This window comes from Oryctolagus cuniculus, chromosome 18 (genome assembly GCF_051225735.1).
Source record: "Oryctolagus cuniculus isolate XC-2025 breed Fujian yellow rabbit chromosome 18, ASM5122573v1, whole genome shotgun sequence".
Classification (NCBI taxonomy): domain Eukaryota; kingdom Metazoa; phylum Chordata; class Mammalia; order Lagomorpha; family Leporidae; genus Oryctolagus; species Oryctolagus cuniculus.
In genome coordinates, this window is record NC_142884.1 from 16768327 (window position 1) to 16796044 (window position 27718).

Sequence of the window (27718 nt, forward strand, 5' to 3'; positions counted from 1 at the left end):
CACAGCCATTGAGGTCCATCCACGCACGCCAGGGAACCGACACAAACTGATGCTCACACGAAGGACTCTCCCCAACGCTCCCCAAGCCAAAGAAGCCAGACACCGGGCATGCACCGTATGACTCCATTCATGTGAAATCCAGATCCGCACGGACAGACAGCAGATTAGTGGGTGTCGGGTTAGCGGCAGAGACTGGGAAGGGCATGAGGGAGAGCTCGGGGGAGACGCAGATGCCGAAGTCTGCACACGTCTGTCAGAACTCTCGGACGTGCACGTGTACAGTGGGTGCCTTTTACTGTCAGTCGTACCTCAGGAAAGTTAATTTTCAAACAGACAGCGGCTCAGACTCCACCAATGACCATTTGTCAACTTCTGTGCCCGGGCCTGGCCATCAGTGTCATCTGAGTGTTCTCCAGGTGGCAACTATTTGCAGCCAGGGACCCGGGCCCCAGGACTCTCCCTGCTCTCCAGGGATGGGGATGAGGTTAGAGGACACCATGGACTGTCCATTCCTTCGCGGGAGAGGAGAGAAGAGGGAGTATCTGGAAGAGAAGAGAAAATGGAGGAAGCGGGGAGCCTTCTACCTGACCCTGTGCCCCAGGAGTTCGGAGACCTCAGCGTCAGAGCTCACCTCCCGGTACCCTTCTCTCCTCTTCCCCGGGGCTCCTGGCGCTGTGGGCGGGGCTCTCTAGCCTAGAAGGAACAGAGGCTTTAGGGTTTGGGACTTGGCGTTGGGGACCAAGTTTCCTCCCTCTGTCCAGGAGTACCTGGGAGTCTCCGTCCTCCAAGGCTTATGCTGTGGAAAGGTGCTGAGCACAAGCCCCCTGTAACAATTCCAACAGTTTGGCCAGAAAGAGGGGGACGGGTCTCTGGGGATGTCCTTCGCAGGGCAGGCAGGGCCCCTGGCTGGCTACCCACAGCCGGGACCCCAAGGCATCCAGCAGGCGCTGTAGCCGGAACACAGCAATTCCCACAGATGGGCCCTCCTCAAACCCAATCACAGCCAGCTCCAGCCTGAAGCAGCCTAGGGTCTCCGCAGGACACACCTGTGGGAACAGAGTGACCTGGCATCTCTGGGCAAGGATCTGGTCCCAAGTCCTCCCTCCTAGGGTTTTTGATGTGTGCCTCCGGACAGCCCTTTCTTCATCCGTAAAGTGGGGTTTTGAATAATCCCTTCCCCAAGGGCTGGCACTAGCCTATTACTACACCTGTGTGCAAGTTAAAAAAAGATTCTCCTAGCGAACCATCGGATGAAAGACCTCTCTCTCTCTCTCTGCCTCTCCTCTCTCTGTGTAACTCTCTCAAGTAAAACATAAATAAATCTTAAAAAAAAAAATAAAGATTCTCCTAGGGGCCGGTGTCGTGGCACACAGCAGGTTAAGCCGCTGCCTGTGACACCAGCATCCCACATGGGCGGTCCCACTCGCTTCACTTCTGACCTAGCTCCCTGCTAATGCACCTGGGAAGGCAGCAGAAGATGGCCCGTGTGCTCAGACCCCTTCCACCCTCATGGGAGACCCAGATGAAGGTCCTAGCTTCTGTCTGGCCCAGCCCCAGCTGTTGTAGCCATTTAGGGAGTGAACCAGAGGATGGCTCTCTCTCTCTCCTGGTCTCTACCTTTCTCTCTGTGTAACTCTGCCTTTAACATAGATACATCTTAGAAAAAAAAATAAAAAAGAAAAAAATAACTCCTACTCCTTCCTTAAGATATGTTCAAGTCTCAGTAGTTCCACTTCTGATCCAGCTCCCTGCTAATGTGCCTCGGAAGGCAGTGAAGAATGGCCCAGGTGCTTGGGCCCCTGTACCCACATGGGAAACCTGGAGGCTGCCGGCTCCTGGCTTCTACCTGGCCCAGCCCCAGCCTTTTTTTTTTTTTTTTTTAAAGATTTATTTTATTTACTTGAAAGACAGAGTTACAGAGAGAGGCAGAGACACAGAGAGAGGTTTTCCATCTGCTGGTTCACTCCCTAGATGGTTGCAATGACCAGAGCTGCACTGATCCGAAGCCAGGAGCCAGGAGCTTCTTGCAGGTCTCCCACATGGGTGCAGGGTCCCAAGGACTTGGGTCATCTTCTACTGCTTTCCCAGGCCATAGCAGAGAGCTGGATCCAAAGAGGAGCAGCTGGGACTAGAACCGGCACCCACCTGGGATGCTGGCGCTGCAGGCTGGGGCTTTACCCCTCTGCGCCACAGTGCCAGCCCCAAGCTCCAGCCATTGTGGCCAATTGAGGAGTGAATCAACAGATGGAATATCTCTCCCTAATTCTGCCTTTCATATAAGTACATCAGTCTTTTTAAAAAAATATGTCCGAGTGCTGTTTTGTTTTTTATTTGACAGGCAGAGATCTTCCATCTGCTGGTTCACTTCAAAATGCTCAAGGCTAAAGCCAGGAGTCTGGGACTCAATCCAGGTCTCCCATGTGGATGGCAAGGACCCAAGTGTTTGAACCATCACCTGCTGCCTCTCAGGGTTCATAGTAACAGGAAGCTGGAGGCAAGAGGGGCTTAAACTTGGACACTCCAGCGTGGGATGTGGGCATCCCAAACAGGACCTTAGCTCCTGTGCCAGAGGCTTGCCTTTACATGTTGATTCTCTTTTTTTTTTTTTTTTTTTTCTGACAGGCAGAGTTAGAGGAAAACAGAGAGAAAGATCTTCCTTCCGTTTTCACCCCCCAAATGGCTGCCATGGCCGGCGCGCTGTGCTGATCCGAAGCCAGGAGCCTGGTGCTTCTTCCTGGTCTCCCATGGGGTGCAGGGCCCAAGCACTTGTGCCATCCTCCACTGCACTCCCGGGCCACAGCAGAGAGCTGGCCTGGAAGAGGAGCAACTGGGACAGAATCCGGTGCCCCGACTGGGACTAGAACCCTGGGTGCTGGCACCACAGGCAGAGGATTAGCCTAGTGAGCCACAGTGCCGGCTGTACATGCTGATTCTTATTAGAATAAGATATTCTGCTGCCATTGTCAGAAACTGACACATATGCAAATCTACAGTGTCCAAGCTGTAAATGCTGTCATTGTAGGTGTGTGGTCCTTGTGCAGTGCACATCTTTCGCTGCTGCACATGGCGCCCTGTAACCTAGTGGGGTTGCTATGAAGGGTGAGTAAGCCATGGTGGGCAGCAGTTAAGGCACAGCTTGGGACACCCATATCCCACACTGGAGAGCCTGGGCCCCCGTCCAGCTCTGCTTCTGGTGCCCTCTTCCTGCTGGTGTGCACCCTGGGAGGCAGCAGGAAAAGCTCAAGTCATTGAGTCTCTGCTCCCATGTGGGAGATCTGCATGGAGCTGGGCTTTGACCTGGCCCAGCCCTGACTGTTACAGCATTCGGGAAGTGAATGAGCAGATAGGAGCTCTCTCTCTGCCAATCAAACAAAATGAAAACAAATACTAATTTTAAAAACAGCATATAGGAATTGGCACTGTAGCATAGTGGGTAAAGCCACTGCCTGCCATGCCAGCATCCCACATGGGTGCCGGCTCGTACCCTGGCTGCTTCATTTCCAATCCAGCTCCCTGCTAATGGCCCGACTGCTTGGGTCCCTGCCACACGTGTGGGAGACCTGGAAGAAGCTCCTGGCCCCTGGTTTTGGCCTGGCCCAGCCTTGGCCGTTGTGGTCATCTCGGGGTGAACCAATGGATGGAAGACCTCTCTCTCTCTGTTTCACCCCTCTCTGTCTCTGTAACTGTTTTTCAAACAAATATAATAAATCCATTTTTTAAAACCAGTAGATAAGCTAATTTACCTAAAGCACTCCTTAGACTCCCACCTGGCAGGAGCAGGCCCTGTGTAAGTGTGACTGTAACCATCACTAGCATCGCTTGCTATCTTATGCCAGTCACTGTTCTGAGGGAACAAATCTATGTGTCCAGGGTGGGGGTGGGTCAGCCACATCTGCCGACTGCCTGCACTCCAGAACACGCCCACAGATGCATGAGGAGCCCAGTAGGTCCGAACTTCCAACTTCAGGAAGGAGTTGACCAGACACTCACCGAGAGATCATCTGGGGTATACAGAGTGCCATCATTTTTGTCTCCCTACGATTTTGGGGAAAGAAAGAAAATCAGATCTCAGTCTGACCCACCCCCAAACACACCCACTGCCTCACCCCCTCAACTTCCTGCCTCCCCTCACCAGTATCTTCATGATGGCCACAAGGAAGTAAAAGGGTTCCCTTCGGCAGAGAGGGGTTCCTAGGCCCCCCAAGAGTCCCCCAAGCAGGAGGATGGTCCAGAGAGGCCACATGAGCACCTTGCCCACTCCGAGGCTTTCTCTGGTCCCCGGCCTGTGGTTCTGGAAGAAAGAGGTAAAGAAAGGGAACAGGTTGAAAGACTTCAGTGGGTGAGGGGAGCCGCCCCCTGTGTACTCCCCCACCAGCTCTACTCAAGCCATAGATATTCAAAGAACCTGTTCCAAGGGTTGGGGGAGATGGTGGCCCCAGAGACTTAGCAATATCGGCCCGCCTGTTGGGGCTGGAGGGTGCAAACTTCCGCAAGGGCAAGCATTCCTGTCCGTCTTGCTAAAAGATACCTGCACAGGCCTGGTTTGTGTCTGCAGGTGCATATTTGGGAGGCTTTTTTTTTTTTTTTTAATTTCTATATCAGGCACTCCAGAATCGTCGTGCCTGCAAGCCTGTCTGTCCTTTTCGTCTGAGGGCTGGCCTCCCTGCCTCTGAATCTCCGCACTGAGCCCGCCTCCGGCTGACCCCCTCTCTTTTCTCCTCCTCTCCTCCCCCGGCCCTTCCTTCTTCCTCTTTCTCCGGGTGTTTGGCCCTGCAGGTCTGCTTCTGGCACTGCCTTCCTCCCTCCCGCACCCCTTCTCCCTCTCTCACCCTTTCCGAGCTGACTCGGGGCTGGAGGATCGTTCCTCCCTCTGGCCCCAGACCTGCCCTCCAATCTTGACCCGGTCACCACCACGCCCCCTGAACCTTGCACCCCAGAGAAACGCAGACTACGGCCCTAAAGAGGAGCTTCTTGGTCGAAGAGAATCTTGGGGGCGGGGGGGGGGGGGGGAAGAAGCACACCTGTAGGGGAATCTAGGGCAACCCAGTTCTAGGGTTCTCCAGGCGGGGCCAGGAGTCTGTGAGCCTAGGGTGCAGTGATTTGGAGGCGAGAGTAGAGATGCCTTGGGGGAATCTGGGGAACCGGAGACTGGAGTGTAGGGACCGTGATGAGGGGGGTTCCGGGGTGAGGGTCGCTAAGAAAAGGCGCATCCTAAGGGGAGGCGGCACCGGGACGGGAGAGGAATTCCAGCGAACGGGAGATTCGGAGGGAGAGGCCTCGGAAAGGGGAGGAGTCTGGGACCCTGGATCTGGGAATCCAGCCTCAAGTCTTGCAGTGGATTCTGGAGCGAAGATTCTGACTGACGGGGGTTCTAGAAGGCAGTCCAGAAGGGACAAAGATTACTGTGGGGGTGGGAGGGAGTGAAAATCGCTCATGGAAGGGGGCGGCGGGAACCAGAATGCAAACTACGAAGAGTCGCCTTGCCCTCATGCTTCTCCCGGGCTCGCGGCGCGGCTCAGACCCCGCCCCCTGCGCTCCCGGAGGCCTTCCCGCCGCCTTCGGAGGCCCCACCCCTAGCTACGACGTGAGCCGTAAAGCTGCCCCGCGTTGCGACGTCGCGCTCAAAGCGCCTGCGCAGACCCTGAAAACTCGGCGAGGGTGGCCCCACGCTTCCCTTTTCCGGTTGTAGCGCCTCGCGGTGAGGATCGCCATAGTTCGGCAGCAGCCATGCCGTCCAAGGGCCCGCTACAGTCCGTTCAGGTCTTCGGACGGAAGGTGGGTCAGGCGCCGCAGGGGAGGGGTTGGAAGAGGCCTGGGTGTGGGAGAAGCCGGTGGGCGCGGGTCCTAGGGTCGACCTGAGAGCCGGGGCCTGAAACCCAGCGCCGTCCGGCGACTCACGCGGCCCCGCTCTTCCCCCTCTCGCTTTCCGCAGAAGACAGCCACCGCCGTGGCCCACTGCAAACGGGGCAACGGGCTGATCAAGGTGAACGGGAGGCCGCTGGAGATGATTGAGCCACGCACGCTGCAGTACAAGGTGCGGGGGTCGGGAACGGGCCCGGAGTGGGGAGATCTTGCCGGGAAACTGGCGTGAACAGCGGGCCGTCCGACAACACCGACGGGCTCGCGGTTCCGAAGCCGTAAAAGCTGAGACCTGACAGGGGAAGCGGGACGGCGTGAATTTGACAAAGTAACGGGGGTGCTCTGAGGACGTGGGTATCTCAAAGCCCACCCACCTGGGGTGCCCACCTGGCAGGAGATGAGAGCAGTGTTTGGTTTCTGATGTTCTGGCGGCCATAGATGGTCAGTATTGGAAAGAGCGAGTGAGATTTGGGTATTCGTGATGTTACTTGTGAAAGGGAGGAGCCCCGAGTCTGGAGCCGCCCCCGGCTGTGCCGGGCGAGGCGGCTCCCTCGGCTCGCCTGCCCTGGTCCGTCTCAGTAGCCTGTTGGCACGCGTGCCTTGGGCTCACTCGGTATAGGTGCGTCTGCATGGTAGGACGAGAATTTAACGGGGTTTGGAGGACCCTTGGGTAGCGGGCACTGGGCGGTGGTGTCTTACTGGATGTCAGCTTGTTGGGGATTTGTGTGTGCGCCCTGTGTTGTGTTTTGGGGACACCGCATGTCCCTGTCCTTGTCCCAGCCTGCTAGGGAAGTGGCCCGTGTTCAGAGCCAGTCTGGAATGCCAGGTCCAGCGCGGGCCACACAGGAGGAAGCCCGCATCCGGGTTGCCTCTGCCTTGCCAGTGCCTGCTACCCCTTCAGTCCCATCCGGCTTTCTTGACTTTGGCTTCTCGCTGTCTCTGTAGAGGGGATTGCAGTGATAGTGAGACCCCCTTCCACCTGTGCTTTGAAGCTGGCTGTGGCAGAAGCCCCACACAGCTGGGGGGTGACCACCGAGGTGGCCGAGCTGTTCGGCCGATTTACTGTCTGGTCATCGCCCTGTTCCCCCAGCTGCTGGAGCCTGTTCTGCTCCTTGGCAAGGAGCGCTTTGCTGGCGTGGACATCCGGGTCCGAGTGAAGGGTGGCGGTCACGTGGCTCAGATTTATGGTGAGTCCCAGAACTGGGCACCTGGGTGCGAGGTGGTCCCGGGAGCAAGGCCCTGGTAAAACGTAAGGCCGTCGTGTGTGTCTTCCCCACAGCGATCCGCCAGTCCATCTCCAAAGCCCTGGTGGCCTATTACCAGAAATGTGAGTGACCGTGGGTCCTTCCCGGGGGCTGGGCGGTGGGTGGGCACCGCAGGATTCCTCTGGTTATGTAAATGTTCACCCTGCTCTCACCTCCAGATGTGGATGAGGCATCCAAGAAGGAGATCAAAGACATCCTCATCCAGTATGACCGCACCCTGCTGGTCGCTGACCCCCGCCGCTGCGAGTCCAAGAAGTTTGGAGGCCCCGGTGCCCGTGCTCGCTACCAGAAATCCTACCGATAGGCCCATCAGCCCGATCAGGGGTCGGCTCCATAATAAACAGTGGCTGTGGGATTTTAAATTTCTAAGAATTTCGCTGTGGTTCCTGTAATTGTGGGTCTGTGGACAGGGTTCACAAGAACAGTCCTAGCCCGTTCCCAGAAGTGACCGTTCTGGGCTTACGTGGACTGGGGGTGGGGGGAGCAGGCCTGGTCTCTTCACCTCTGGTCCAGAACAGTGAGCAGGCATAGCCCAGCCGGTGGCGGTCCTGTGCCAGAGGTGGGTGTGTGCGTTGTCCTTTGGGTTTTTTCAGTCCCTTTGCTGCTGTTGGAATGGCACGTGTGGGAAGAACGTAGGAAATACAGACAATAATTGAAGACAGGCTGGGTAGAAGCTGTGAAAGCAATTTCAGGCCAAGTCTGGGTTGGTAAAGGAATTGGCTTGAGAGAGATCTGCCATCCATTGACTCTTTTTTTTTTTTTTTGACAGGCAGAGTGGACAGTGAGAGAGACAGAGAGAAAGGTCTTCCTTTTAGCCGTTGGTTCACCCTCCAATGGCCGCCACGGCTGGCGCACCACGCTGATCCGATGGCAGGAGCCAGGTGCTTCTCCTGGTCTCCCATGAGGTTCAGGGCCCAAGCACTTGGGCCATTCTCCACTGCACTCCCTGGCCACAGCTGAGACTGGCCTGGAAGAGGGGCAATCGGGACAGAATCCGGCGCCCCGACCGGGACTAGAACCTGGTGTGCCGGCACCTCAAGGCGGAGGATTAGCCTAGTGAGCCGCAGTGCCGGCCCCCATTGTCTCTTAAATGTCCACAGTGGTCAGTCCTGGCCAAGGGAAAGCCATTCTCCCTTAATAGTGGCAGGGGCTCAAGTCTTTGGGCTGTCCCTGCTGCCTCCCAGTCCCATGTTAGGAAGCTGGGTGGAAGCGGAGTCAGGAGTAAGCCAGGCATTGCAGTGTGGGACACAGGAGTGATAGGGGGTGTCCTGACCTCAAGGGGGAAGACCCACCCAGGCTTGCTTTTTTATTTAGCTTTTAAAACTATTATTTATTTGAAAGAGTCACAGAGAAGGAGAGACAGGTCTTCCATCCTCAGAATGACTTCCCAAGTGGCCAGAAGCTTCTTCCAGGTCTCCCTCGTGGGTGCAGGGGCCCAAGGACTTCAGACTGTCCCCTGCCACTTTCCCAGGTACATTAGCAGAGAGCTGGACCCAAAGTGGAGCAACTGGATCTCAAACTGATGCCCATGTGAGTTGTGGCTTAACCCACTGTGCCACAGTGCTGGCCCCTGTGTTTTAAAGATCGATTTATTTGAAGGGGAAGGTGAGAGATATTCCGTCATTGGTTTACTTCCCAAATGGCCGCAGCAGTCTGGGCTGGTCCTGGCCTCAGTTGGATTTGGGAGCCGGATTGAAAGCAGAGAAGCCAGGATCCACACTGGTGGCTCCAATATTTGATGCCTACATCTCTGGCAGCAGCTTGGTGTACTACCTTGTGGTCGGGCCCCCCTCCCCAATTTTTTCCCCACTCAAAGGCAAAGTGACAGCTTCCATCCGCTGGTTCACTTCCCAAAGGCAGTGAGAGCCAGGCTGAGATAAGGTTACTGGAACTCCATTGTGACACACTGGGACCACCCTCTGCTGCTTTCCCAGGCACATAGCAGGGAGCTGGATCAGAAGTGCAGAGGCCAGGACTCATTGGGATGCCAGTGTCAAAAGAAGCAGCTGAACTTGACGTACCCCATAGCAGGTCCCTTGGAATGTTTTATAAAGATTTATTTACCTGAGTTAAACACAGAGAAGGAGAGTAAGAGGTTTTCCACTTGCTGGTTCACTCCCCGGATGGCCACAACAGCCGGAGCTAGGACGATCTGGAAGCAGGAGCTCCATCTGGGTGCAGGGACCTAAGGTTTTGGGCCATCTTCTACTGCTTTCCCAGGCCATAGCAGAGAGCTGCATGGGAAGTGGAGCAGCCGGGACTCAAACTGGTGCCCATATGGGATGCCAGCACTGCAGGCGGTGGCTTTACCTGCTATGCCACCACACCAGTCCTGGGAATATTTTTTAAATGGCAAGTTACAGTATAGAAGTTACAAGGTCAGGGGAAGGAGGGCATACACAGATTCCAGACCTCCCATCTGCTGGTCCTGGCACACTGCAGTGGCCGAGCCAGGCTCTGCTCATGGTGCTTGGTGTTGAGGTGTCAGCACCCCTGGGGAAAGTGCTTCCCTGGCTTCCAAGCAGCTGTCCACTCCAGGCGGGCCCTGGGGAGCCTGGAACTCAGTCCCAGGCTCTGGCCCCATCACTTGAGTTAAGAGCAGGCAGTCGCTGGCCGCAGACGCTGCAGCATGAGGTGCGGGTGCCCCTGGCTGGGGAGAGTAGGCATCCCAAGCAGCATCTTAAATGTTCAACCTGGCCCACTTGGAGAAACGATTTGGTTACTTGAAAGCAGACATCTTCCACCTGTAAGTTCAGGCGGGGCTGGGCCAGGCTGAAGCAGAAGCCAGGAACTCCGTCTGGGTCTCCAGGTGGGTGGCAGTGGCCCAGTATATGAGTCATTATTGCCTCCCAGGTGCATTAGAGGAAGCTGGGTGAAGCAGACACTCGGGTACCTGAGTAGCAGCAGCTGAACCTGCCCTGCCATGACACGTCCCCCCTCCCCCATTTATCTCAAATCACTTTTTCTGTGTGGTTTTTTTTTTTTTTTTTTTACCATTTGGAAGGCAGTGTTACAGAGAGGCAGAGAGAACTAAATTATTCCATCCACTGGCACATTCCAAATGGCCAGAGCTGAGCAGATCAGGAGCCAGGAGCTTCTTCAGGTCTGCCTCGTGGGTGCAGGGGTCTAAGGACTTGGGCCGTCTACTGCTTTCGCAGACCTCCAGAGCTGCATTGGAAGTGGAGCAGCTGGGACTTGAACCGGTGCCCATATGGGATGCCGGCACTGCAGGAGGGGTCTGCGGCAGACCCTGCGCTCAGGCTTTTCCCGGAGACCCCCTCCTTGACCTGCTGTGGCACGACACCGGCCTCTCAACTTTTTGCAGCCCCTTCACATATAAGGAGTAGCTGGAAGGATTGTGGATTTAGACACCTTAAGGGTTCCCTGCTTCCTACCCCAACCCTGCCCAATTTTTGAAGAGGGAATGGAGTAGCTTGCCCAAGGGTACATGGTAGAGGTGAAGCCACGTTCACAGGTGTTTAGTCAGTGCAGGAGCCTGGAATGTAGCTGCCACAGATCTCTCAGAGCCCCCATTCCTACTCCACGTGTAGTCTACAATTTGGGGAGCAAGGGGCTGGAGGGAGTTGGCTCCAAGTAGTCCACTTGGGGGAGAAGCACAGGTTTGTGGGCCAGTGAGAGGTCCCTGCCCCAGGTGAGCTCCCTGGGGTGGGGGTGGAGTCAGAGCCAGCACCTGTTGGACAGCGCTGAGCTGGAGACATGTCGGTCTTGTTAGCTTAGTTCTCAGCCTCCCCTCTCAGTTGCTTGCTGGCTTTTCTTGAACACCGGCAGGGCCTGTGCTGACCTGGGGGCTTTGCAGGGAGCACAGCCCACAGAGCCTGCTGCTGCTATTGCCGGAAAAGCGTTGAATGGCCGGTGGTTTGTGGGAGCGCCTGAGTGTCCTTGCTGGGGATGGTGGTGGTCAGTACCAGCTTTTACAGCCAGCCGATGGGTCCTGCACTTGGATGCCGCTCTGCAGCCTTGTGTGGCTCCCAACTGGGCTGCAGGGGTGGTGGAACAGGTACACTGACTGGGGAACCTGGAAGGGGCAGCGGACACCTGGCCTAGTGGACAAGCTGCCAAGTAGCACCCCTGCATCCCACCACAGAGGACCTGGGTTCAGCTCCTGATTATCTTCCTGCTAATGCAGACCCCGGGAGGCCGTGGTGATGGCTCAAGCCACCTGGATTGAGTTCCCAGCTCTTAGCCTCAGCCCCGTAGCTCTTGTGTGCATTTGGGGAGTGAACCAGTGTATGCGAGTTGTCTGCCTCTCAAGTACATAATTTAAAAAAAAATTAGGGGCTGGCACTGTGGCACAGCGGGTAAAGCCGCTGCCTGCAGTGCCAGCATCCCATATGGGTGCCGGTGCGAGACCCGGCTGCTCCACTTCCGATCCAGCCCTCTGCTATGTCCTGGGAAAGCAGTAGAAGATGGCCCAAGTGCTTGGGCCCTTGCACCCTTGTGGGAGACCCAGAAGAAGCTCCTGGCTCCTGGCTTCGGATCGGCGCAGCTCTGGCTGGTGCAGCCATCTGGGGAGTGATCCAGTGGATGGAAGACACTCTCTGCCTCTCCTTTTCTCTCTGTGTAACTCTGACTTTCAAATAAAATAAATATTTAAAATTAATTTTTTTAAAACCCTGAAGCTTGAAAATAAATGAAGGGATTGTGGGGTTCACAGACCACCAACTTGGGCCAGACTTCCATCTTGGATGCATCCTGTCTTCCTGAGCTTGGTGACACGGGTGTCCCCACGTGAGACAGGAAGCTGCCCTCGTGGTAAGACGATTTGCACTGGAGCCGGACTTCACTGGGTTCAGCTGGCATTAACCTAAAGCTCCCAAGGAGGGCAGCAGGCACCACTCCTGATTTGAGCCTGGCTTAGCTCCGTTTCTAAGGAAATGCTTCCTGGCAGGCCAGCCCGTGACGTATTCCTGAGGAGGCGGTGGAGTGGGCCCTGAGGCAGAGGTAGGAGCTGGGCAGGAGGACAGAATGGAAATCATTCAGGAGGAGGGGTCTGCGGCGGACCCTGCGCTCAGGCTTTTCCCGGAGACCCCCTCCTTGAGGCTCCTGGCTCCCTCCCAGAGGCACAGCTGGGACACATCTGGAGAGGGGGCTTGGTTCCCCTTCCCCGCTCCAGGCCCTGGAGTAGACAGCCCTTCTCCCTCTCTGCCTCCTCAAATACCGGGAATTCCGGCGCTGCTGGGAGCCCAGGCCGGGCTGGGAACTTCAGCTGGGAATGTGCAGCTGGGGGTGGAGGAGGGGAGGCCAGCCCCAGCCCTGACCCCGGGGAGGCTGACTGGCTTCTCTGCTCCTGGCCGCTGTGGGACCCGGGGCTGGCCCGAGCCCTGGTGTACGGTAGCCGTTCAATAAACACTGCGTCAGCCGGCAGCCTGGCCGAGCACTGGCAACTCCATCGCCAGTGGCAGAATCCCTGGGGCCCAGAACAGCACCTGGCACAGGACAGGCACTCAACAAATGTGAGTGCTCAGGGCTGAGCTGGGCTGTGTGGACTCCAAGTCCCTTATGGTCCGTGTACCTCAGTTTCCTCATTTGTAATGAGAGGATTAGAAACCACCCCTACTTCCTTTTAGGGATGCCGTGAGGACCGAGTGAGTTCATATCAAGTGAGTAACGCTCATGGTATGCAGTGACAATCAGCGTTTGCTAAAAACCCACATTCTTACGCCTCTGTCCTGGAGCTCAATTTAACAGGTTGGGACTGGGTCACAGGGGGCCTGTGGTCTAGGGGTTCCCTGGCCAGTCAGCAGTTCAGACACGCTTTGGGGTGAGTCTAGGAGCAAGATACTCTTGTAGATTAGGAGAGGGAGGGTCACACCCCAGGAAGTGAAAAGATGGACCTTGAATTGACAGCCCTGACCCCAGGGCCCCTGAGAGTCCCAGGGAAGACGGACGCGTGTGCTGGAAGCCAATGTTATCACCACAGAAACGGCCTCTCCCTGGGCACAGCACTGCTGGGGGTGGGGGGCTCACATAGCAGCCTTTGTCTGCACAGCTTGGAGTATTCGGGGGGAGGTGGGGAGAACTGCACAGGCCCCAAGGCCAGTGGGAGTGATGTGGGCGGGCACAAGAATTGGGACATTCATGAGGACGGGGTGGGGGAGCAAGGGAAAGCAGGCAGATGTGGGGCAGACTCTCCCCGTCCAAAGCCCCAAGCCCGGCCCGCCCCAGTGTTGAGCATGGCGGTGTCTGAAACCCTGCAGGACCCAGCCCCAGAAAAGTCCAGTTGAGGAGGGACAGGTGGTGGGGTTGATGGGACGGGAGGATGAAAAGGCCAAATGGACAGACGGAGGGAAGGCTGCCGGCCGGCCAGCCAGTGAGTCCTGCACAGAAAGATGGCTGGTGGTGGATGGGCTGATGGATGGAGTGCGAGATGTGGGGCGGGGCAGTGGGTGAGAGCAGAGTGACAGATGGACAGGGAGACAGAGGCAGCGACAGCCTGTGGACAGGGCCATGCAGTGAGGTGGACAATGGTGGGAAGTTACTAAGGGAACGAGTTTCCAGGGTCTCCTGGGAGCAGGACTTCTCTTGGTTCTCCTGGCTAAGCATCAAGCAGCGGGTCCAGCTCTCAAAGGAGTCGGTTTCCAGAACCAGACTCCACATCTTGTGTCACCCCTGCCCCACCTCCACAATGGGCAAACACACATGGTTTCATATTAACAAAATATTAATGACATCCCATCCCCGACCCTGTTGTGGGGCAGCTGCGGCTATTTGGATTTTTGCATGAAGTTCTGGGGGCCTGTGGCAGCCGATTGTAGTCCTTGCTTTGGGGGAGGCCTGCTGTCCCAGTTCACGTGGGAAAAGGGGCCTCGGGAGCCCCCTGGGCCCTGCGAAGGCCCACAGGTTCCTGGGTGGGGGCCAGGAGAGCGGGGTGGTTCAACCTGACCTGGGTCTTGGCCGGCCGCAGCCGCCCACCACCCCCGACCTGGATGCTGACTGTGGTGGCATAACTGAGCCGCCGGGCTGGGGGTGGTGGGGGCTGGGGCTGGGGCGGTGGGGAAGGTGCCCGTGATGTGGGGGCAGAGGAGGGCCAGGGGCCCCGGGAGGCCGCAAGGGCCTCTCCCCCAGGCCCCTGCCGCCGAGCCAGGCTCTGGCTGATGTATGAGGCTGCCAGGTACCGGGAGAGAGCAGCTGCACTGGGGCCCAGGAGCTGGCGGGTGGGGGGTGGGGGGCTATGGGGTGGGGTCAAGTCTGAAGACTCTGACCTGGCAACAGGAGAGACCAAGTGGCCTCCTGGCTTGGACAAAACCACAGTGGTCTCAACTGGGCTGGATGACTGGCCCTGAGTGCCCAGGGAGGTTCCTTGTTCTGGTAGAGCTGTGGCATCTGGAACCTTGGCGAGGCCCTCCTCCTCCAACAGAGGTGTGGGCTTTGGGGCCTGCGTGTCTCTGAGGCTTTGCTCCTGGAGTGGGGCCGCAGCAGTCCCATCCTGGTCGTCCGGGTGGCCACTCTGCTTGGGCAAAGGTGGGAGGGCTTGGACCTGTGTGTCTGTGAGGCTTTGTGGCTGGGGCAAGGCTGTGGCAGCTTGAACCTTCGGGTCTGGGGGGTCTTGGGACAGAGACGGTGGTGGAGTGTCAGCTGTGATCTGAGGGTCTGGGTGGTGTCCACGGGCAGGCGAAGGTGACGCATCTGGAACCCGAGCGTCTGAGAGGTCATATACTAAGGGCGGTGGGGTGCTAGCTGGGATTGGAGGGTCCAGGCTGCTTCCACACATCAGCCAAGGGTCAGCAGCTTGACCCCCAACATCCCTGGAGCCTCCTTGCATAGTCACTGGTGTGCGGTTGGGGCTCAGGCCGTCGAGGTGGTCTTCTTGCTCAGGCAAAGGAGTGGTGGCCGACCCCGGGACAGCAGGACAACAGCTCTGCTTGGGCGAAGCTGGGGTGTTCAGGTGGTGCCCCTCCCTGGGCGCCTGTACATCCACATGGCTTCTACGCTCAACCAAAGGACTGGCAGCTGGAACTTCGGTCTCAAGGCAGCCTTGATCAGGGAACGTTGTAACGGCTGGAACATGGGTGGCTGGGGGGCCTGGTATGGCCGGAGCCTGGAAACTCTGGGGCTCCCCTTTCTCAGGCAGAGGGGTAGTAGGCGCAGGAATGCAGGTGCCCACGTGGTCTTGCTCAGACAAATCTGAAACATTTCGATCCTGACCATCCAGGAGGCCTCCCTGCTTAGACAGGGGTGTGGCAGCTTGGACCCGGGCAGCAGGGCCCAGGGGCACAGACTCCTGGGCACAGGCCAGTGGGAAGGCCAGCTCACATACCAGCACATGTCCAAAGGCAGCCAGGGGCCCTGTGTGAAAAGAAGAGAGGATGAGTCGGGGCCAACACCCAGCTGGGGCCACTGCTGCTGACCACATACTTGAACCTTACCTGGCTCAGCCTGCTCCTGGGGCAGGCAGGGGGTCGGCTGGGGTTGGGCCAGGACCCTTGGCCGGCGGCGGGGGGCGTTGGCTGATGCCCGGGTCTCAGCCCGCTGCATCTGCTGGATGCGCTCGCTGTAAAGCCGGGCCAGCTCTCGCACCCGGGACGCTGCCCTCTCCGAACTCGGGCCTCCCGCCTTCCCGCTCCCACTGCCTCCACCCAGGTCTGAATCCTCCAGGATCAGCAGTGGCTCTGGGAAGCCTGGCCGGGCCAGCTGCCCCTGCTCCAACGCCTGCCATGCACTCCGGATTTCTGAGCAAGAGCGGAATTCCAGCTCATCTGGGAACGGCCGATCGCGGGTGACACCCTTGGGCTGGAAGGCTGGGAAAGATACCCCGTCTTCGTCCTCCTCCGGCTTGGCCCTGCTTCCCGAGGGCGGCTCCCCCAGTGCCGCAGGGTTGTTTCCGGCGGGGAACAATTCTCTCCGGGAGGCTGCAGTCTCAGGCGGCTCCGGCAGGGGCCCCTGGAGCCAGGCGTCACAGGGCAGGGCGGGAGCGCTGGCAAGACTGGGGATGTCGGGGACACTAGGCCTGGCTGGAAGGCAGGGCATTTCAAAAACACCGGAGATGTCGGAGAGGCTGGGAAGGCAGGGAACTTGGGGAATTTCAGAGTTGGGTGCATCAGGAATTCGGAGAAGGCCGGGAATGCTGGGAATCTCAGCTGCACTGGAACTTTCAAGCCCTTCCAGGACGTGGAGAGGGGAAGGCTCCCGCTCTTCCATTGCCAGCTCTTCCTCCTCCTCTTCGGAAGAGTCCCGGCTGGGCAGGGCTTGGAATGGGAGGGTCTCGCTGTCGCCCGCCACCGGGGAGTCTCTGGAGAACTCGGGAACATCGAGGGCTGATGGCTGCAGGGCATGGGGGAAGGGGTTGAAGATACCAGGGTGGGTGGGCTCAGCTGTCCCCTGGTCTGTGTCTGGCCGAACCCAGGGACCCTGGGGCCCTCAGCGGGGGGAGCCCAGCTCACCCCCGGGTCGCGGAGGCCTCTCTGGCTCAGCAGTTCCAGGATTTCCTCCGTGATCGATGTCCCAGCGGGGTCGAGCGTGGGGGGCCCCGCATCCTCTGGGTCCTCGGGGGGTCCACAAGCAGAAACCAGTGGCTGAGGCTCTGCGGGTGCATAGAGCTCCCCCTCGCTGCCAGCATGCTGTGGGCGGCAGGGGATGCACGGCCCAGCCAGGGGGGCTCCCAGCCCCGCCGCCCGGACTCCCTCCTCGTTGGACCCGGCATTCCAAGATTCCACTTTCACCAGACCCCCGTGTCAGGACCCCAGACCCTGTCCCCAAGTATCTCTTACCTTGACTCTAGGCTTCTCTGGAGATGGAGGTGAGGAAGAGAGCAAGACACAGGAACAAGTTACTCCTCGTACCTGGTGCGCTGCCCACCCCTCTCCCACCCTCCCCCAGCACCCCCCAGGAGAGACAGACAGACGGGGACGGACCCATCACTGACCGTTCTGTGCAAACACGACACAAGGGTCCTTCACTGGCTCTGGGGGAGGACACAGCAATGTCAGGGGCCTGGCTCCCACCTGGTCCCCGGGTCACCACAGCTGGTGGTACTCACCGGACTGCCTGCGGCCACGGCGGCTGCCCATGGGAGCCGGAGATGGAGCTGCAGGAGAGCGGTCAGAAGCCCCGTGTGAGCCCACTCCGGGGTCCTAGGGAGGGGGGTTCTGGGGGGGCCGGGGCTCACTTACCTGTGTGCCTCCGTCCAGGGGTGAATGTCCTGGCATCGCGGGGCCGCGGGGAGCCAAGTGGGGGTGTCAGGGGCTCTGGGATAGGCTTACTTTTGGGAGCACCTGTAGGGAGAGTTTGGGGCCAATAACCTACTTTCTCGTGCAGGTAACCCCAAGTGCTCCCACCCCAAGGCCCCAACTCACAGTGCAGGCTGTTCTCAAGGAGAACTTGTTTGGCCTGAAAGACAGAAGGAGGAGGGCTGGGGGGCTGGGCTCCCAGCAGGTGCAGCGAGGCGTGGCTGCTGACCTGATCCTCACCACAACCCTCGGGAGGCGCTATTGCGCTTCCAGGCCCCGAGAGGTGGTCAGGGCACCAGACGGGCGCCTGGTGGGGCGGGGGGGAGGGGGTGTCAGACCCAGGCAGGGCAGCCTGCACCTCTAGCGTCCCTGCACTCAGGGGGCCTGCGGGGACCACGGCAGGGGTCCCTGGCACGTGGAGGGCCCAGCCGTGGCAGGAGCTGTACCTTGGCAGGGATGGAGGCGGGGTGGTTCTCAAAGAAGAGGCGCTGGAGGCAGTGAATCCACAGCCTCTTCTCTTCCTGGTTCTTGGCCTGGCAGGGGCGGGGGCGGGGGGAGGTGGAGTCAGGGAGGCGGGCTGAGGTCCTGCCCTCCTGGAGACCCACCGCGGCTTACCTGGAGCAGGTGCCTGTGCTTGGGAATGGTCAGGTCCGAGACTTGGAAGCCTAGGGGGTCTCGCGGATTCTCACTCACACTCAGGTTGCAGCACTGGGTGAAGGGGCGGGAGGGGCAGCAGGCTCAGAGGCCAGGTGCCCTTGTGGGTGCAACTGCATCCCTGCCCCCGGCAAGATGTGCCCACGGGGTTGTCCCCTACCCCCTTCGACCTCCTCCCCCGGGCAGATCCCTCCTGCCCCCCTCTGGAAGAGATGCTCTCCCCCCCTCCCGCCACCTCCCAGGAAGACACCTGCCTTGTGGGCAAGTCCAGGGCCCACCCGTCACTACCCGGCCTTGCCTCTGTTCTCGAACTCAAGAGAACGTGGCCCTTTAAAGTCGGGGTGCCCCTTCCCACCCCATCCGGTCTTCAGCTCCCAAACTCACGAAGATGTGGCCCTTGTAGGTGTATTCCGGCCCCCGGCGCTTGGCCACCAGCAGCATCCGTGAGAAGAGGAAGAGCAGCCGCTCACCCCCGCGGAGCCGGGGGCCGCCTCCTCCGCCCCCTCGGAACGCGCCCTCCAGCACCAGCTCCCCGAAGGCACTGAGCTCCGGGCCGGTCCAGCCGCTCAACCGCCGCTGCACTTCCTGCCCGGGGCCCCGCCAGGTGCACCAGGCACAGACAGGCACAGGTGGGCGACACCCACAGACATGCCAAGAAGCAGGGGTTAGCGATCGGGGCCACGCTCGCCCTCCTCCAAGGCTGCCTCTGAGAGAGTGCCCCCGCCTCACTCACCGCCCTCACCCGGCCCGCCCAGCCCGCCCTGGGACCACCTGGAGGCGAGCCGCGTGCTCCTGCTTGCGCTTCATGTCGTTGATGTACCAGGCCACCGCCGTCATGGACACGATCGCTTCCTCCACCATCTCACGGCCCCCAGCACCCGGGCCCTCTGCCCAGTGCTTGCCCAGTTCCTGCAGGGCAGCCGCAGGGCACACACACAGGGAGGCTCAGAGACAGTAATGTAAAGGGAGGGGCAAAGGCGGGGGGGAGTCCTGAGCCGGGCCAGGCCCCACACCCCACAGGACAGGCAGGCGAGGACGCGTCTCTGGCTGGCCTCACCCACTCACGGCCAGTCCTCCCTCCAGATGCGTGGGCTTGGCCCCCGCCCCGCTCACCTGCAGCAACAGGTGGTACTTGAGGATGCGCTGAACCGGCTTCAGCAGGAAGCTCTGCAGGGGCAGCGAGTGGCGGAGCTGGGCCTGGCGCTCCTGCAGCCACAGGGCTGCTGGCGGAGACAGCGCCAGCTCCCGGAGCAGGGCCAGGGAGCTGGGGGCACAGCACACAGGTCAGCGGGGGCTGCTGGCTCCGACTGACAGGCAGGGCTGGGAGGGCTCAGGGCACGGCCAAGGTTCAGGAGCAGTCGGGGCGGGGACAGGGGCAGCTAGGGAGAGGTCACGGCGTGGCAGGGGCTGGAGCTGGGTGGGCTGGGGGGCAGGGGCTGGAGGCTGGCCCGCACAGCAGCTCATGGCCACAGCCTGGGGCTCAGCAGGGGCTCCGTGCCCCTCACCTCGGGTAGTTCATGCAGTACAACGTGTAGATGTCAAAGTCCTCGCTCTGCGGGGGACACGGGCGTCAGGGAGACCCCGGCCCCCGGCTTCCTGTGGCTCCCCTCCAGCCTAGCCCACGCCTGCTCTCCCCCTGCCCGAATCCCACCCCAGGAGGGCTCCCTGCACCTGCACTCACCCTCTGCACAAAGCACTGGGCGATACCTCCTGCACTGCTGCTGCCCTCCAGGTCCTCCAGGAGCTCGCTGCGGGGGGAGGGGAGGTCTGAGGAGCTGCCCCACCCCCACGACCCTCTGTGGGGGACTCCGGGAGGCTGACATCCCAACGGCTAGCTGGGCCGAGGGGCTAGGGGGCTGCCAGGCTCTCTCGAGGGGGTGCCGTGTCCCAAGGAGGGGTCCTCTGATGGGGGCACCGTGTCATGACAAGGAAGGGGCAGCATGGGGGGAAGGGGTGCTGTTGACCTCCAGAGCACTGAAGGCGCCAAGATCCTGTGGGATGCTCAGAGGGCCTGGCCCTGGGGCCCAGCAGTCTCCTCACTAGGGTGACTGACCATCCTGGGCTGCCCGGGACAAGGAACTCTCAGTACTGCCCCTGGCAAACAAGGACAAGCCAGCCACACAGACTCGCAACCACAGGACCCACAAGACTCCGGGATTCATCGGGAGCCCAGGCCTGGCACAGCGCTGAGCCCCAGCCTGACGCCTGCGCAATGCCTGATGCTCGAACCTCATCTGGGCCCTGCTGCCCCCCAGGCCTCGCCCCGTCCAGCCCAAGGTGTGGCTCAGGACACAGCCCAGCCTCCCAGCACTCGCCCCAGCCACTGCCCTGCCTGCCCCTCTGCCCCTGACCTGCTGAACTCGTAGATGTCCTCGATGTTGGCAAACAGCGTGCCCAGCTGCTCCACGCTCAGCCCCAGGACCCCACCGTCCAGCAGAGGGCCCAGGTAGTCCTGTGGGGGGCGGCTGAGGTTACGGGAGAGGGGCAGGGAGACCCCGGACCCCCACACCCTCGGCTGCCCGCCTCACCTCCACGATGCTGCGAAGGTCCCGGACGTAGGCCCGCTCTGTCTCCACGATCTCGCGGGCCACACGCTCCAACCTCGAGGGTTTCACTGACGCTGGGAGCCCCACAGGCGACAGATCCAGGCGGATGGGGGGCCCTGGCGGGGGCTCAGGCCTGGAGGCTGGACAGGCCGGAGGGGGCCCCAGTGCTGGGTCCCCCTCAGAGCCCACAGTGCTCAGGGATGTGGAGCTCCCAGACCCTCTGGGGGAAGCCATGGCGGGGGCTGCAGGGGTGCAGAGCAGGGTGTCAGGGCATCTCCGCCAACACCCCTTCCTACAGCCCCCACGCACCCCCACCCGGCCTGCAGCTTTCCCAAGCTCCCTCCTCTCCTTCCCTCCCCCGGCCCCGCCTTGGTCCAGTTCTGTCTGGAGCCCTCTTGTCCCCCGAGCCCCAGCCAAGCTGACTGACCTTCATTAACTTGCCCATCTGGCCCTGTCACTCTGGAGCACGACCCCGTCCGTGCCCTGAGGGCACAGGCCAGACTCCTGGACCTGCAGTGTGGCCACGGCAGACTCTGCAGCCAGCTCGCGCCGCGCCGCCGCGGGGTCCCGCAGCCTGCACAGCCCACCGCACTGAACCTCCTGGCGCCGCAGCTCGCAGCCTGGTCTCACCTCCGAGCCTCTGCGTGTACTGTTCCCTGCGCGTGGACTGCTTTTCCTTTTTGTCTCTGCCCAACTCCGCGTCCTCTTCATCTCTGCCTCTTCAGCTTGGATGTCCCCGCCTCCAGGAAGCTCTCCCGGAGCCCCCAGACCTTTCCCCATCACAGCCCTGACCACCTGTCGCCTGCTCTCCTCCCTGTGCGCCAGGGATGCCCCGTGCACGGCCCAGCGTCTCAAACGCGGGAGCGAAGGCCCCCTGGCTCCGCCCCCGGCTGCAGGCTCACCTGTCCGAGTCTCACACTCAGCTGCGCAGGCACACACCTCCTCGCTGCGGCCACACCCGAGGCGGAGGCTGGGTTTGGGCGGGCTCGGTCCCCGGGCTCCCTCGGGCATGGCTGAGCGAGCGGCTCAGCAGCGACCTGCAGAAAGACCCCCCGGGATGTGGGACACGGGATCCCGCAGGCGCCTCTGCCGCCCAAGCTCTAGCTGGGTGGTGGAGGCTGGGACGAGCAGCAGCCCCCGGGAGCGATTGCCGGAGGAGACACAGGCGAAGTGACAGCCGAGAGGGGGCCGGGGAGGGAGGAGAAGCCGCGGAACGAGATGGGGGAGCGGAGACAAAGAAGGGAGCCAAAGCGCCGTAGAGGCTGCGGCCGGCGGCTCCGGGATCCTGGGAACGCTCGGGCTCGGCCTGGAGCGCAGGGCGAGGGGCAGGGCTGGGAAAAGCTGTAGGCGGGAGGCCGGGGGGTCCCAGGGGAGGGCGGAGGCTGGGGGACCGGATGCCAGGGTCCCGCAGACGGCTCCCTCCCCCGCCGAGGGCCGCGCGCCGCCGGGGCGCTGGCCCGGAGCCCTGGACGCCCCCGGCCGGTGCCGCGGCGCCCCCCGCCGGCACGCCCCCCTCATTGTTCCGCGGCGCCGCCCCTCCCCCACCGCGGGGCCCGCGCCTCCCGCTCACCTCCCCGGGGCCGAGGCTGCCCGGGTCCGGCCCGACCCCAGCGCGCTGCCCCGGGGGGGCTCTCGGGCTTCAGCCACCAGAATCCGGGGTCTCCCGCGCAGTGGGTGCCGGCGGGCCCAAGTTCTCGGTGTCCTGAGTTGGGGGGCCGGGAGCCTCGACTCTTGAGTCTCGGATGGGGACCCTGGGTCTTCCGCGTGGGGCCGTGCGGGACTCCCGAGTTCCCCTCACACTAGTGGCGGGAGCGTAGGGCTTCCAACTTCCAGAGTCCCCTCGAAGTGGTGGATGCTGCAGCCCCAAAGTGCCGCGCTGGGGCTCTGGAGGGCCCAACCCCAAGTTCCTCCAACCCAGAGGTCCTGGGCGCGGGCTCCTGGGGACTGCTGGAGGGAGTCTGTAGTTCCGGGTCCCGAGTCCTCCAAACAGGGCTGCGGGACGCTCGGTCTCCAGGGTCCCTCGGGGGACTGATGTCGCGGGCCGCCGGCTCCCCCAGGTGGGGGCGCTGGATACCTGAGAGCTTCTAGTCCGGGTGCCGGGCACCTGGATTCCGAGGTCTCTACGGACGCGGTGCAGAAATTCCGGATGCCTGGGTTCAGGACTCGGGGCGCCTCAGGCTCCTGGCTGGATGGCAAGGGGGATCCCACGGCGGTGGCGGCGCCACATCTGGGGCGGGAGAGTCCGGACCCAGCTGTGGGGCGGGGGGCGGTCGCCCCGGGCTTCCCCTCCCCCCGCCGCCCGGGCGCATATCCTGTTCCCGCCCGCGGGGGGGAGGGGCCGCCTTCCGGCCGGCCCGCCAGCGAAGGGTTAAGACCCCGCCTTCCCAGCAGCTGAATATTCATGAGGAGGCGCGTCCCCAGGCAGGCTACACGCCCACATTCCAGGAGCCCCGCGGACTATTTCCTTTTACAGCGAGGGCCTCCGAGGCGTGAGAATTCGTGACTGGGCACGTACTCTCTCCTATTGGACAGCCAGACGGTTTCTATTTGCATATGCAATGCTAGGCGGAGTTGTCCAGCCAGGTCACGTGGTCATGAACGACTGAAGGACTCCGCGGCGCAAGGGTGCGGCCGGAGCTCCAGTGGCGCAATCGGTTAGCGCGCGGTACTTATATGACAGTGCAGGCGGAGCAATGCCGAGGTTGTGAGTTCGATCCTCACCTGGAGCACTTTTAGTTTCCCCGCCAGTTTTCATAAACTTATATATCTCATAAACCAACCCGAACATCTACATCACTTACAGAAACGAACATTTCCATCTCCAGAATTTTCGGGCTGGAAACTCGCGTGGGACTTGGTGACAGTCCGCCGAAGAGTTCTGGGCACAGAGTGGGGAGGAGGTGCTGTTTCCGTACTGGCCACCAGGGGGTGGTGTCACCTCTTGATTAGATGCCCTGTGCAGCAGATTCGAGTCTGCAAATCTCAGTTTGACACTTGTGGGTCCTCCGCACACTGTGCGGTAGGGCTCTTCCTCTTTCTCCCTTATTCAACTTGTCTTTTCCTCTCGACTTCTTCCAACGCCTGAACATTCAGTGTGTGCCTGACTCCGCTTAGATGCAGGTGGTAACAGCAGTGAACTTGACATCCTAGGGAGGAGGTCACCGAAAAGGCCACGTTTGTGCAAAGACCTGGAGGAGGGGGCGAGCCACGAGGACAGCAGGGTCTGCGCTCGGCACAGGGGCAGCCAGTGCGGAAGCCCTGGGTCCAGGCGGGTCCCATGTGTCGGTGAAGTGAGGGGCAGGCTAGGAGATGGCCAACCCTGAGTCGTGGCCATCCAGCGCTCAGGACTTCTGTGCGATTCAGGTGCCACACCGGCTTCCTTTGACCGGCTGGTGGGGGGTGGCCAAGCGCCGTAGTGGCCGCGAGCTGGGGTGTCTAGGGACTCCCAGGCACTTGGTCAGAGCACGGGCAGCAGGCGTTGCGGGCGGCCTCTTGGGTGTGGGCTTTTCGGGAGAAGAGGCGGAGAGCCGTGCGGTCTCCTTTGTTCTCTGCGACCGGCTCTGCGCTGCCCGCCGCCCAGGGGCCACTTCCCTTCTCCTAGGCCGGGACAGGGGCTCCTTCCCACAAGGGAGCCAGGCCGTTTCCTGGACGAGGAGTCCAAAGGTCAGCGGGTGCCGGTGGGGAGGATCGAGGCGGCCTGGGGAGAAGGCGCAGAGGAAGAGGAGGGAGGCGAACGAAGGGGGAGGGGAGCCGGGGAGCAGGGGCCGAGGGGCGGCGGGGGCCTGGGAGGCGTGGGGAGGGGCGGGGCGGGGCGCTGACGCGGGGCCGGGCGGCTTCCGGGCGCGGGGCGCCCCCTCCCCCCGGCCGGCGGAGGCGCCCGACGCCTCTTGCCTTGTATGGTCCGAGGCCGCCGCCGCCGCTCGGGCCCCGCCCGCACGCGCAGGCCTCGGAGCTCGACCCCAGCCGGAGCCGAGGCCGCGACTCGCAAGGCCCGGAAATACCTCGGGACCGGGGCGGCCGAGGCCTCCGGTTCTCAGAGAGCAGGGCCCAGATCTCAGGGGTCCCGAGGTTCTCGGGTCTTGAGACGGGAGCGCCCCCTCCCCCGCACTCCGAGCCCAGCAGACCCCAGACTCCACGGGCCGTCCCCGCCCGCCCCGCGCCTGGCGCCGGCACATTCCGTCCTCTCGCCGCCCCGGCCCCGTGGGGACGGAAATGTCCCGTCCCCGCCCGCTCGGGCCTAGAAGCCCGGCAGGACGCGAGCGCAGCGTCCCCAGACGCCTCGGGAACCGGCTCGCCCGGTTCCCCCCGTGACCTCACCTGGCCCCGCCCTCTCAGGTGAACGGCGGGCCTGGTGACGTCACTTCCTGCCAGGTAAGCGCCGCAGGGCGGCTGGGCTCTCGCCCCCTCCCCGCCCCGGACAGCACAAAGGCCAGGGTTCCAGTTTACACGCCGGTTCCTTTTATTTAAAAATTCTAAAACACAAAAATAGACTTTTAAGGTAACAATATATATTACTTAATATATTATTATAGCATAGTTAATAATTATACCATAGTTTCCAATATTACAAAAAAGAGGAGGAAAAAATACAAAGGAAGCAGACGACTCAATATATATAAATACTATAAAACCTTATTAGAATAAATAAAGTCGTCATAAATAAAGGGCCCGTCGGTTGGGGGAGGGGTTTGGCAACGGCTTTGCTTGCTTGTGGAGGGAAATTTGAGCACCAGGAGTCTCCCTCGGGGAGGCTCCACTCACCACCAGACGCTGGGACCTCAGGAAGAAGTGGGAGGGGGCGCGCAGGGGGCTACTATTCACAGCACATGAGATTCCAGGAGATTCAGACGGGGTGCAGGTCGGGGGGGACGGGGCTCACTGTCTCCCTCCAGTATGCTACATCTTCAAAGAACCCCAGAGAGCACTCTGTCCCCCAACACCGTGAACACTGAGCTTGCACACCGGGGACCTGCCCCAGCGTGGGGTCAGGGGAGAAGTTAATGCATTTTGGAATGCGGGGGAGGGAGGGACCCACTTGAATGAATTAGGATCCCTTCCCCACAGGCCCTGGGCCCAGCGGAACCCACGGCACACCGCGGCGCCCCTCTATCCAACGGATCTCCGTCACTCAGACACGGAGATGCGGTTGAAGATGGGGAGGCGCCTGGGGGCTGCAGGCGGCTGGGGTGGCCCGAAAGCTCCCGTCTCGAAGACAGGAGAGTCGGACCCCCCCAGGCTGCTGCCGCTGCTGGCGTACTCATCCGGGTCTGAGCCCAGGGAGTGCGCCGAGGGGCTCCGGGCCAGGCCACCCAAGGGCCCCCAGATGCTGACAGGGTTGGCCCGGCGGCAGGAGGGGCAGCAGGCGGGCGTGGGGTCCCTTCGAGCCACGGGGGTCCCAGGGGCGGCAGAGAAGGCCGAGGGTGAAAGCGGAGCGTCCCCCGGTGGGGGCGGGGAGCTGGGTGGCGAGAAGGAGCAGGAGGACAGGGAGGGGCCTGCGAGGCCCGGCGGCGGCGGCGACGTCCTGCGGCCGGAGGGCAGGCCGGAGAAGCTCACGCTCTGGCGCAGCACGTGGGGGTGGCCGGGGGCGGCCAGGTCCTCGCTGGGGTTGTGGATGAAGTGGCAGCGGGAGCCGTAGGGACAGCGGCCCTGGAGGTAGAACTTGTGGCAGAGTTCAGTCTTGTACTTGGGGTGGCGATTGGCTTGGCGCAGCTCGCCCAGGCCATGGGCAAACTGGCATTTGGCGCCGTAGCGGCAGCGTCCACTCTCCGAGAAGGTCCGACACAGCTCAGTCTTGTAGCGGGAGGAGGTGGTGGGGGTCGCCGTGGGCGAGGTGGGCGAGGGCGCCAGCTCCGGGCCCGGGCGGGGAGCCAGGGGTGCGAAGCCGGGGGGTGGCGGCACCCAGCCGCAGCTGCGGCCCTCTACCAGGCTGGTGGAGCGGCCCGGCAGGCGAGAGGTGATCCCAGCCGGGCCCCAGAGTCCCGAAGGATCCGTCCCTCCGTGGTCGGATGGGGGGTCAGGGTGCAGCGACACGAGGCTCTGTGGGAACAGGGATCGGGTTAGGACACCCGCAGACGCAGGGCGAGGCGCGCCCCAGCTGCAGGGCACTTCAAGACCTTGCCAGGCCGGTTTGTGGGCTCCCGGCCGGAGCCCCACCCGCCCACGGCAACCGGGATTTCCGGAACCCAGCGGCGATCCCGGTTCAGGGGCTCTGCGTTGAGCCACGGCTGGAGGAGGAATCCCAGCTTCCCGGGAGGATCAACAGGGGACCCTAAAGTCAGGTCCCCAACTTGGAGCCGCTGGGCCTTCCCGGATACGAGGAGCGCAGCGGGTTAGTTCTCCAGTTTCACAACGGGAGGAGCCTGGCAGAGCCAACTCGGGAGTCTGGTCTTTGGGGTTTGAGTTCCCGGAGAAGGCGGGTCGAGGCGTCAGAGGCAGAAGTCGGCTTCCCCGCCCCGAGACTCAGCCCCAAAAACGCCTCCGCGCGGCACCGCGCCCTCGGCGACTACGAGGGGTGAGCCAGGTGCGGCGCCGTTTCCGCCTCCGACCAGCCCTGGTCTGAGCAAAGTTTCCCAGCGGCCACTCCACGGGGCCCCCACCCAAGTGCCAGCCGGGCCGAGAGCCGGCAGGCGGGGGCTCCATTTTTACTTCCCACCCCCCACCCCCGCCCCCCGATAATCAGGTCGGTCCGGAAAAGGCAGCCGGGGGCCGGGGTCGGAGGGTGTAGCGCAGAAGAGCACCCCCCCCCCCCCAGCTTGGCAGGGAGGCTAGCGTCCCGGCGCTGGGGAGTCCGGAGGGGACTCACCTCGTAGATGGCTGTGAGATCCATGGCGGCGCGTTTGGCCCTGAGGGATCGGCCCAAAGTCGGAGCGCTGAAACCAGGCTGCGGCTACCCGCGACAGACACCTTCTTATAGGGCAGTGGGGGCGTGGTCGAGAGGGGCGGGCCCAGGGCGGGGCGGGGCCAGGAGGGGCGCTTCCCGGACGCGCGCCCCCGGCGCAGCCCGACGGGCCCTGGGCTAGTCCCCTTCCGCCCGGCTGCCGGCCAGGACGGGGCCTGCGCGCGGCGGGGCGGCCCGGAGGGGAGTGCGTGGGGTGGGGCGCGGGGCGGGAAGGGCGTCTGCCTGCCCAGGTTTCAAGGCTAGAGACGGAGGCCGGAGAATGGAACTGGGACACGGGTGGGGGCAGGGCTGCCGGAGCAACTGACAAGG

At 61.8% G+C, this 27718-nt stretch overlaps 4 protein-coding genes and 1 non-coding gene across 7 annotated transcripts; 2 read left to right on the forward strand and 3 right to left on the reverse strand.

Annotated features, from left to right (window-relative positions):
• Window positions 1-109: 109 nt before the first annotated feature.
• On the reverse strand, window positions 110-6315 carry IL-15L (interleukin 15-like). 2 transcript variants are annotated; one of them, NM_001301260.1, is given in 6 exon segments: window positions 110-542; window positions 632-693; window positions 768-1046; window positions 3991-4035; window positions 4133-4291; window positions 5022-5348. In NM_001301260.1, coding segments are annotated over 3 exon segments (411 nt in total). In that variant the 5' UTR covers window positions 4244-4291; window positions 5022-5348; the 3' UTR covers window positions 110-542; window positions 632-693; window positions 768-791.
• RPS16 (ribosomal protein S16) lies at window positions 5673-7486 on the forward strand. The gene is made up of 5 exons (XM_002711451.6): window positions 5673-5775; window positions 5933-6034; window positions 6950-7046; window positions 7139-7186; window positions 7283-7486. The coding sequence occupies exons 1-5, from the start codon at window positions 5728-5730 to the stop codon at window positions 7426-7428; spliced, it is 441 nt and encodes a 146-aa protein (XP_002711497.1). The 5' UTR covers window positions 5673-5727; the 3' UTR covers window positions 7429-7486.
• A 6302-nt stretch (window positions 7487-13788) lies between these two features.
• PLEKHG2 (pleckstrin homology and RhoGEF domain containing G2) lies at window positions 13789-22835 on the reverse strand. Of its 2 annotated transcripts, none has more exons than XM_089319200.1 (19): window positions 22082-22835; window positions 21414-21548; window positions 20494-20753; window positions 20317-20417; window positions 19647-19713; window positions 19471-19517; window positions 19079-19229; window positions 18737-18874; window positions 18350-18550; window positions 17927-18019; window positions 17758-17844; window positions 17438-17471; window positions 17255-17356; window positions 17122-17169; window positions 17008-17046; window positions 16853-16869; window positions 16526-16627; window positions 15512-16406; window positions 13789-15431 (listed from the first exon to the last, which is right to left on the reverse strand). In XM_089319200.1, the coding sequence occupies exons 2-19, from the start codon at window positions 21520-21522 to the stop codon at window positions 13933-13935; spliced, it is 3990 nt and encodes a 1329-aa protein (XP_089175326.1). In that variant the 5' UTR covers window positions 21523-21548; window positions 22082-22835; the 3' UTR covers window positions 13789-13932. The 2 variants fall into 2 exon arrangements, with proteins under 2 accessions (XP_089175326.1, XP_089175325.1); XM_089319199.1 differs by having other exon boundaries at window positions 16526-16702.
• A 312-nt stretch (window positions 22836-23147) lies between these two features.
• Window positions 23148-23240, forward strand: TRNAI-UAU (transfer RNA isoleucine (anticodon UAU)). The gene is given in 2 exon segments: window positions 23148-23185; window positions 23205-23240. It is a non-coding gene; the product is annotated as a tRNA-Ile (tRNA).
• Window positions 23241-24946: 1706 nt separating this feature from the next.
• ZFP36 (ZFP36 zinc finger CCCH-type) lies at window positions 24947-27393 on the reverse strand. The gene is made up of 2 exons (XM_051846670.3): window positions 27314-27393; window positions 24947-26547 (listed from the first exon to the last, which is right to left on the reverse strand). The coding sequence occupies exons 1-2, from the start codon at window positions 27335-27337 to the stop codon at window positions 25636-25638; spliced, it is 936 nt and encodes a 311-aa protein (XP_051702630.1). The 5' UTR covers window positions 27338-27393; the 3' UTR covers window positions 24947-25635.
• Window positions 27394-27718: the final 325 nt, after the last annotated feature.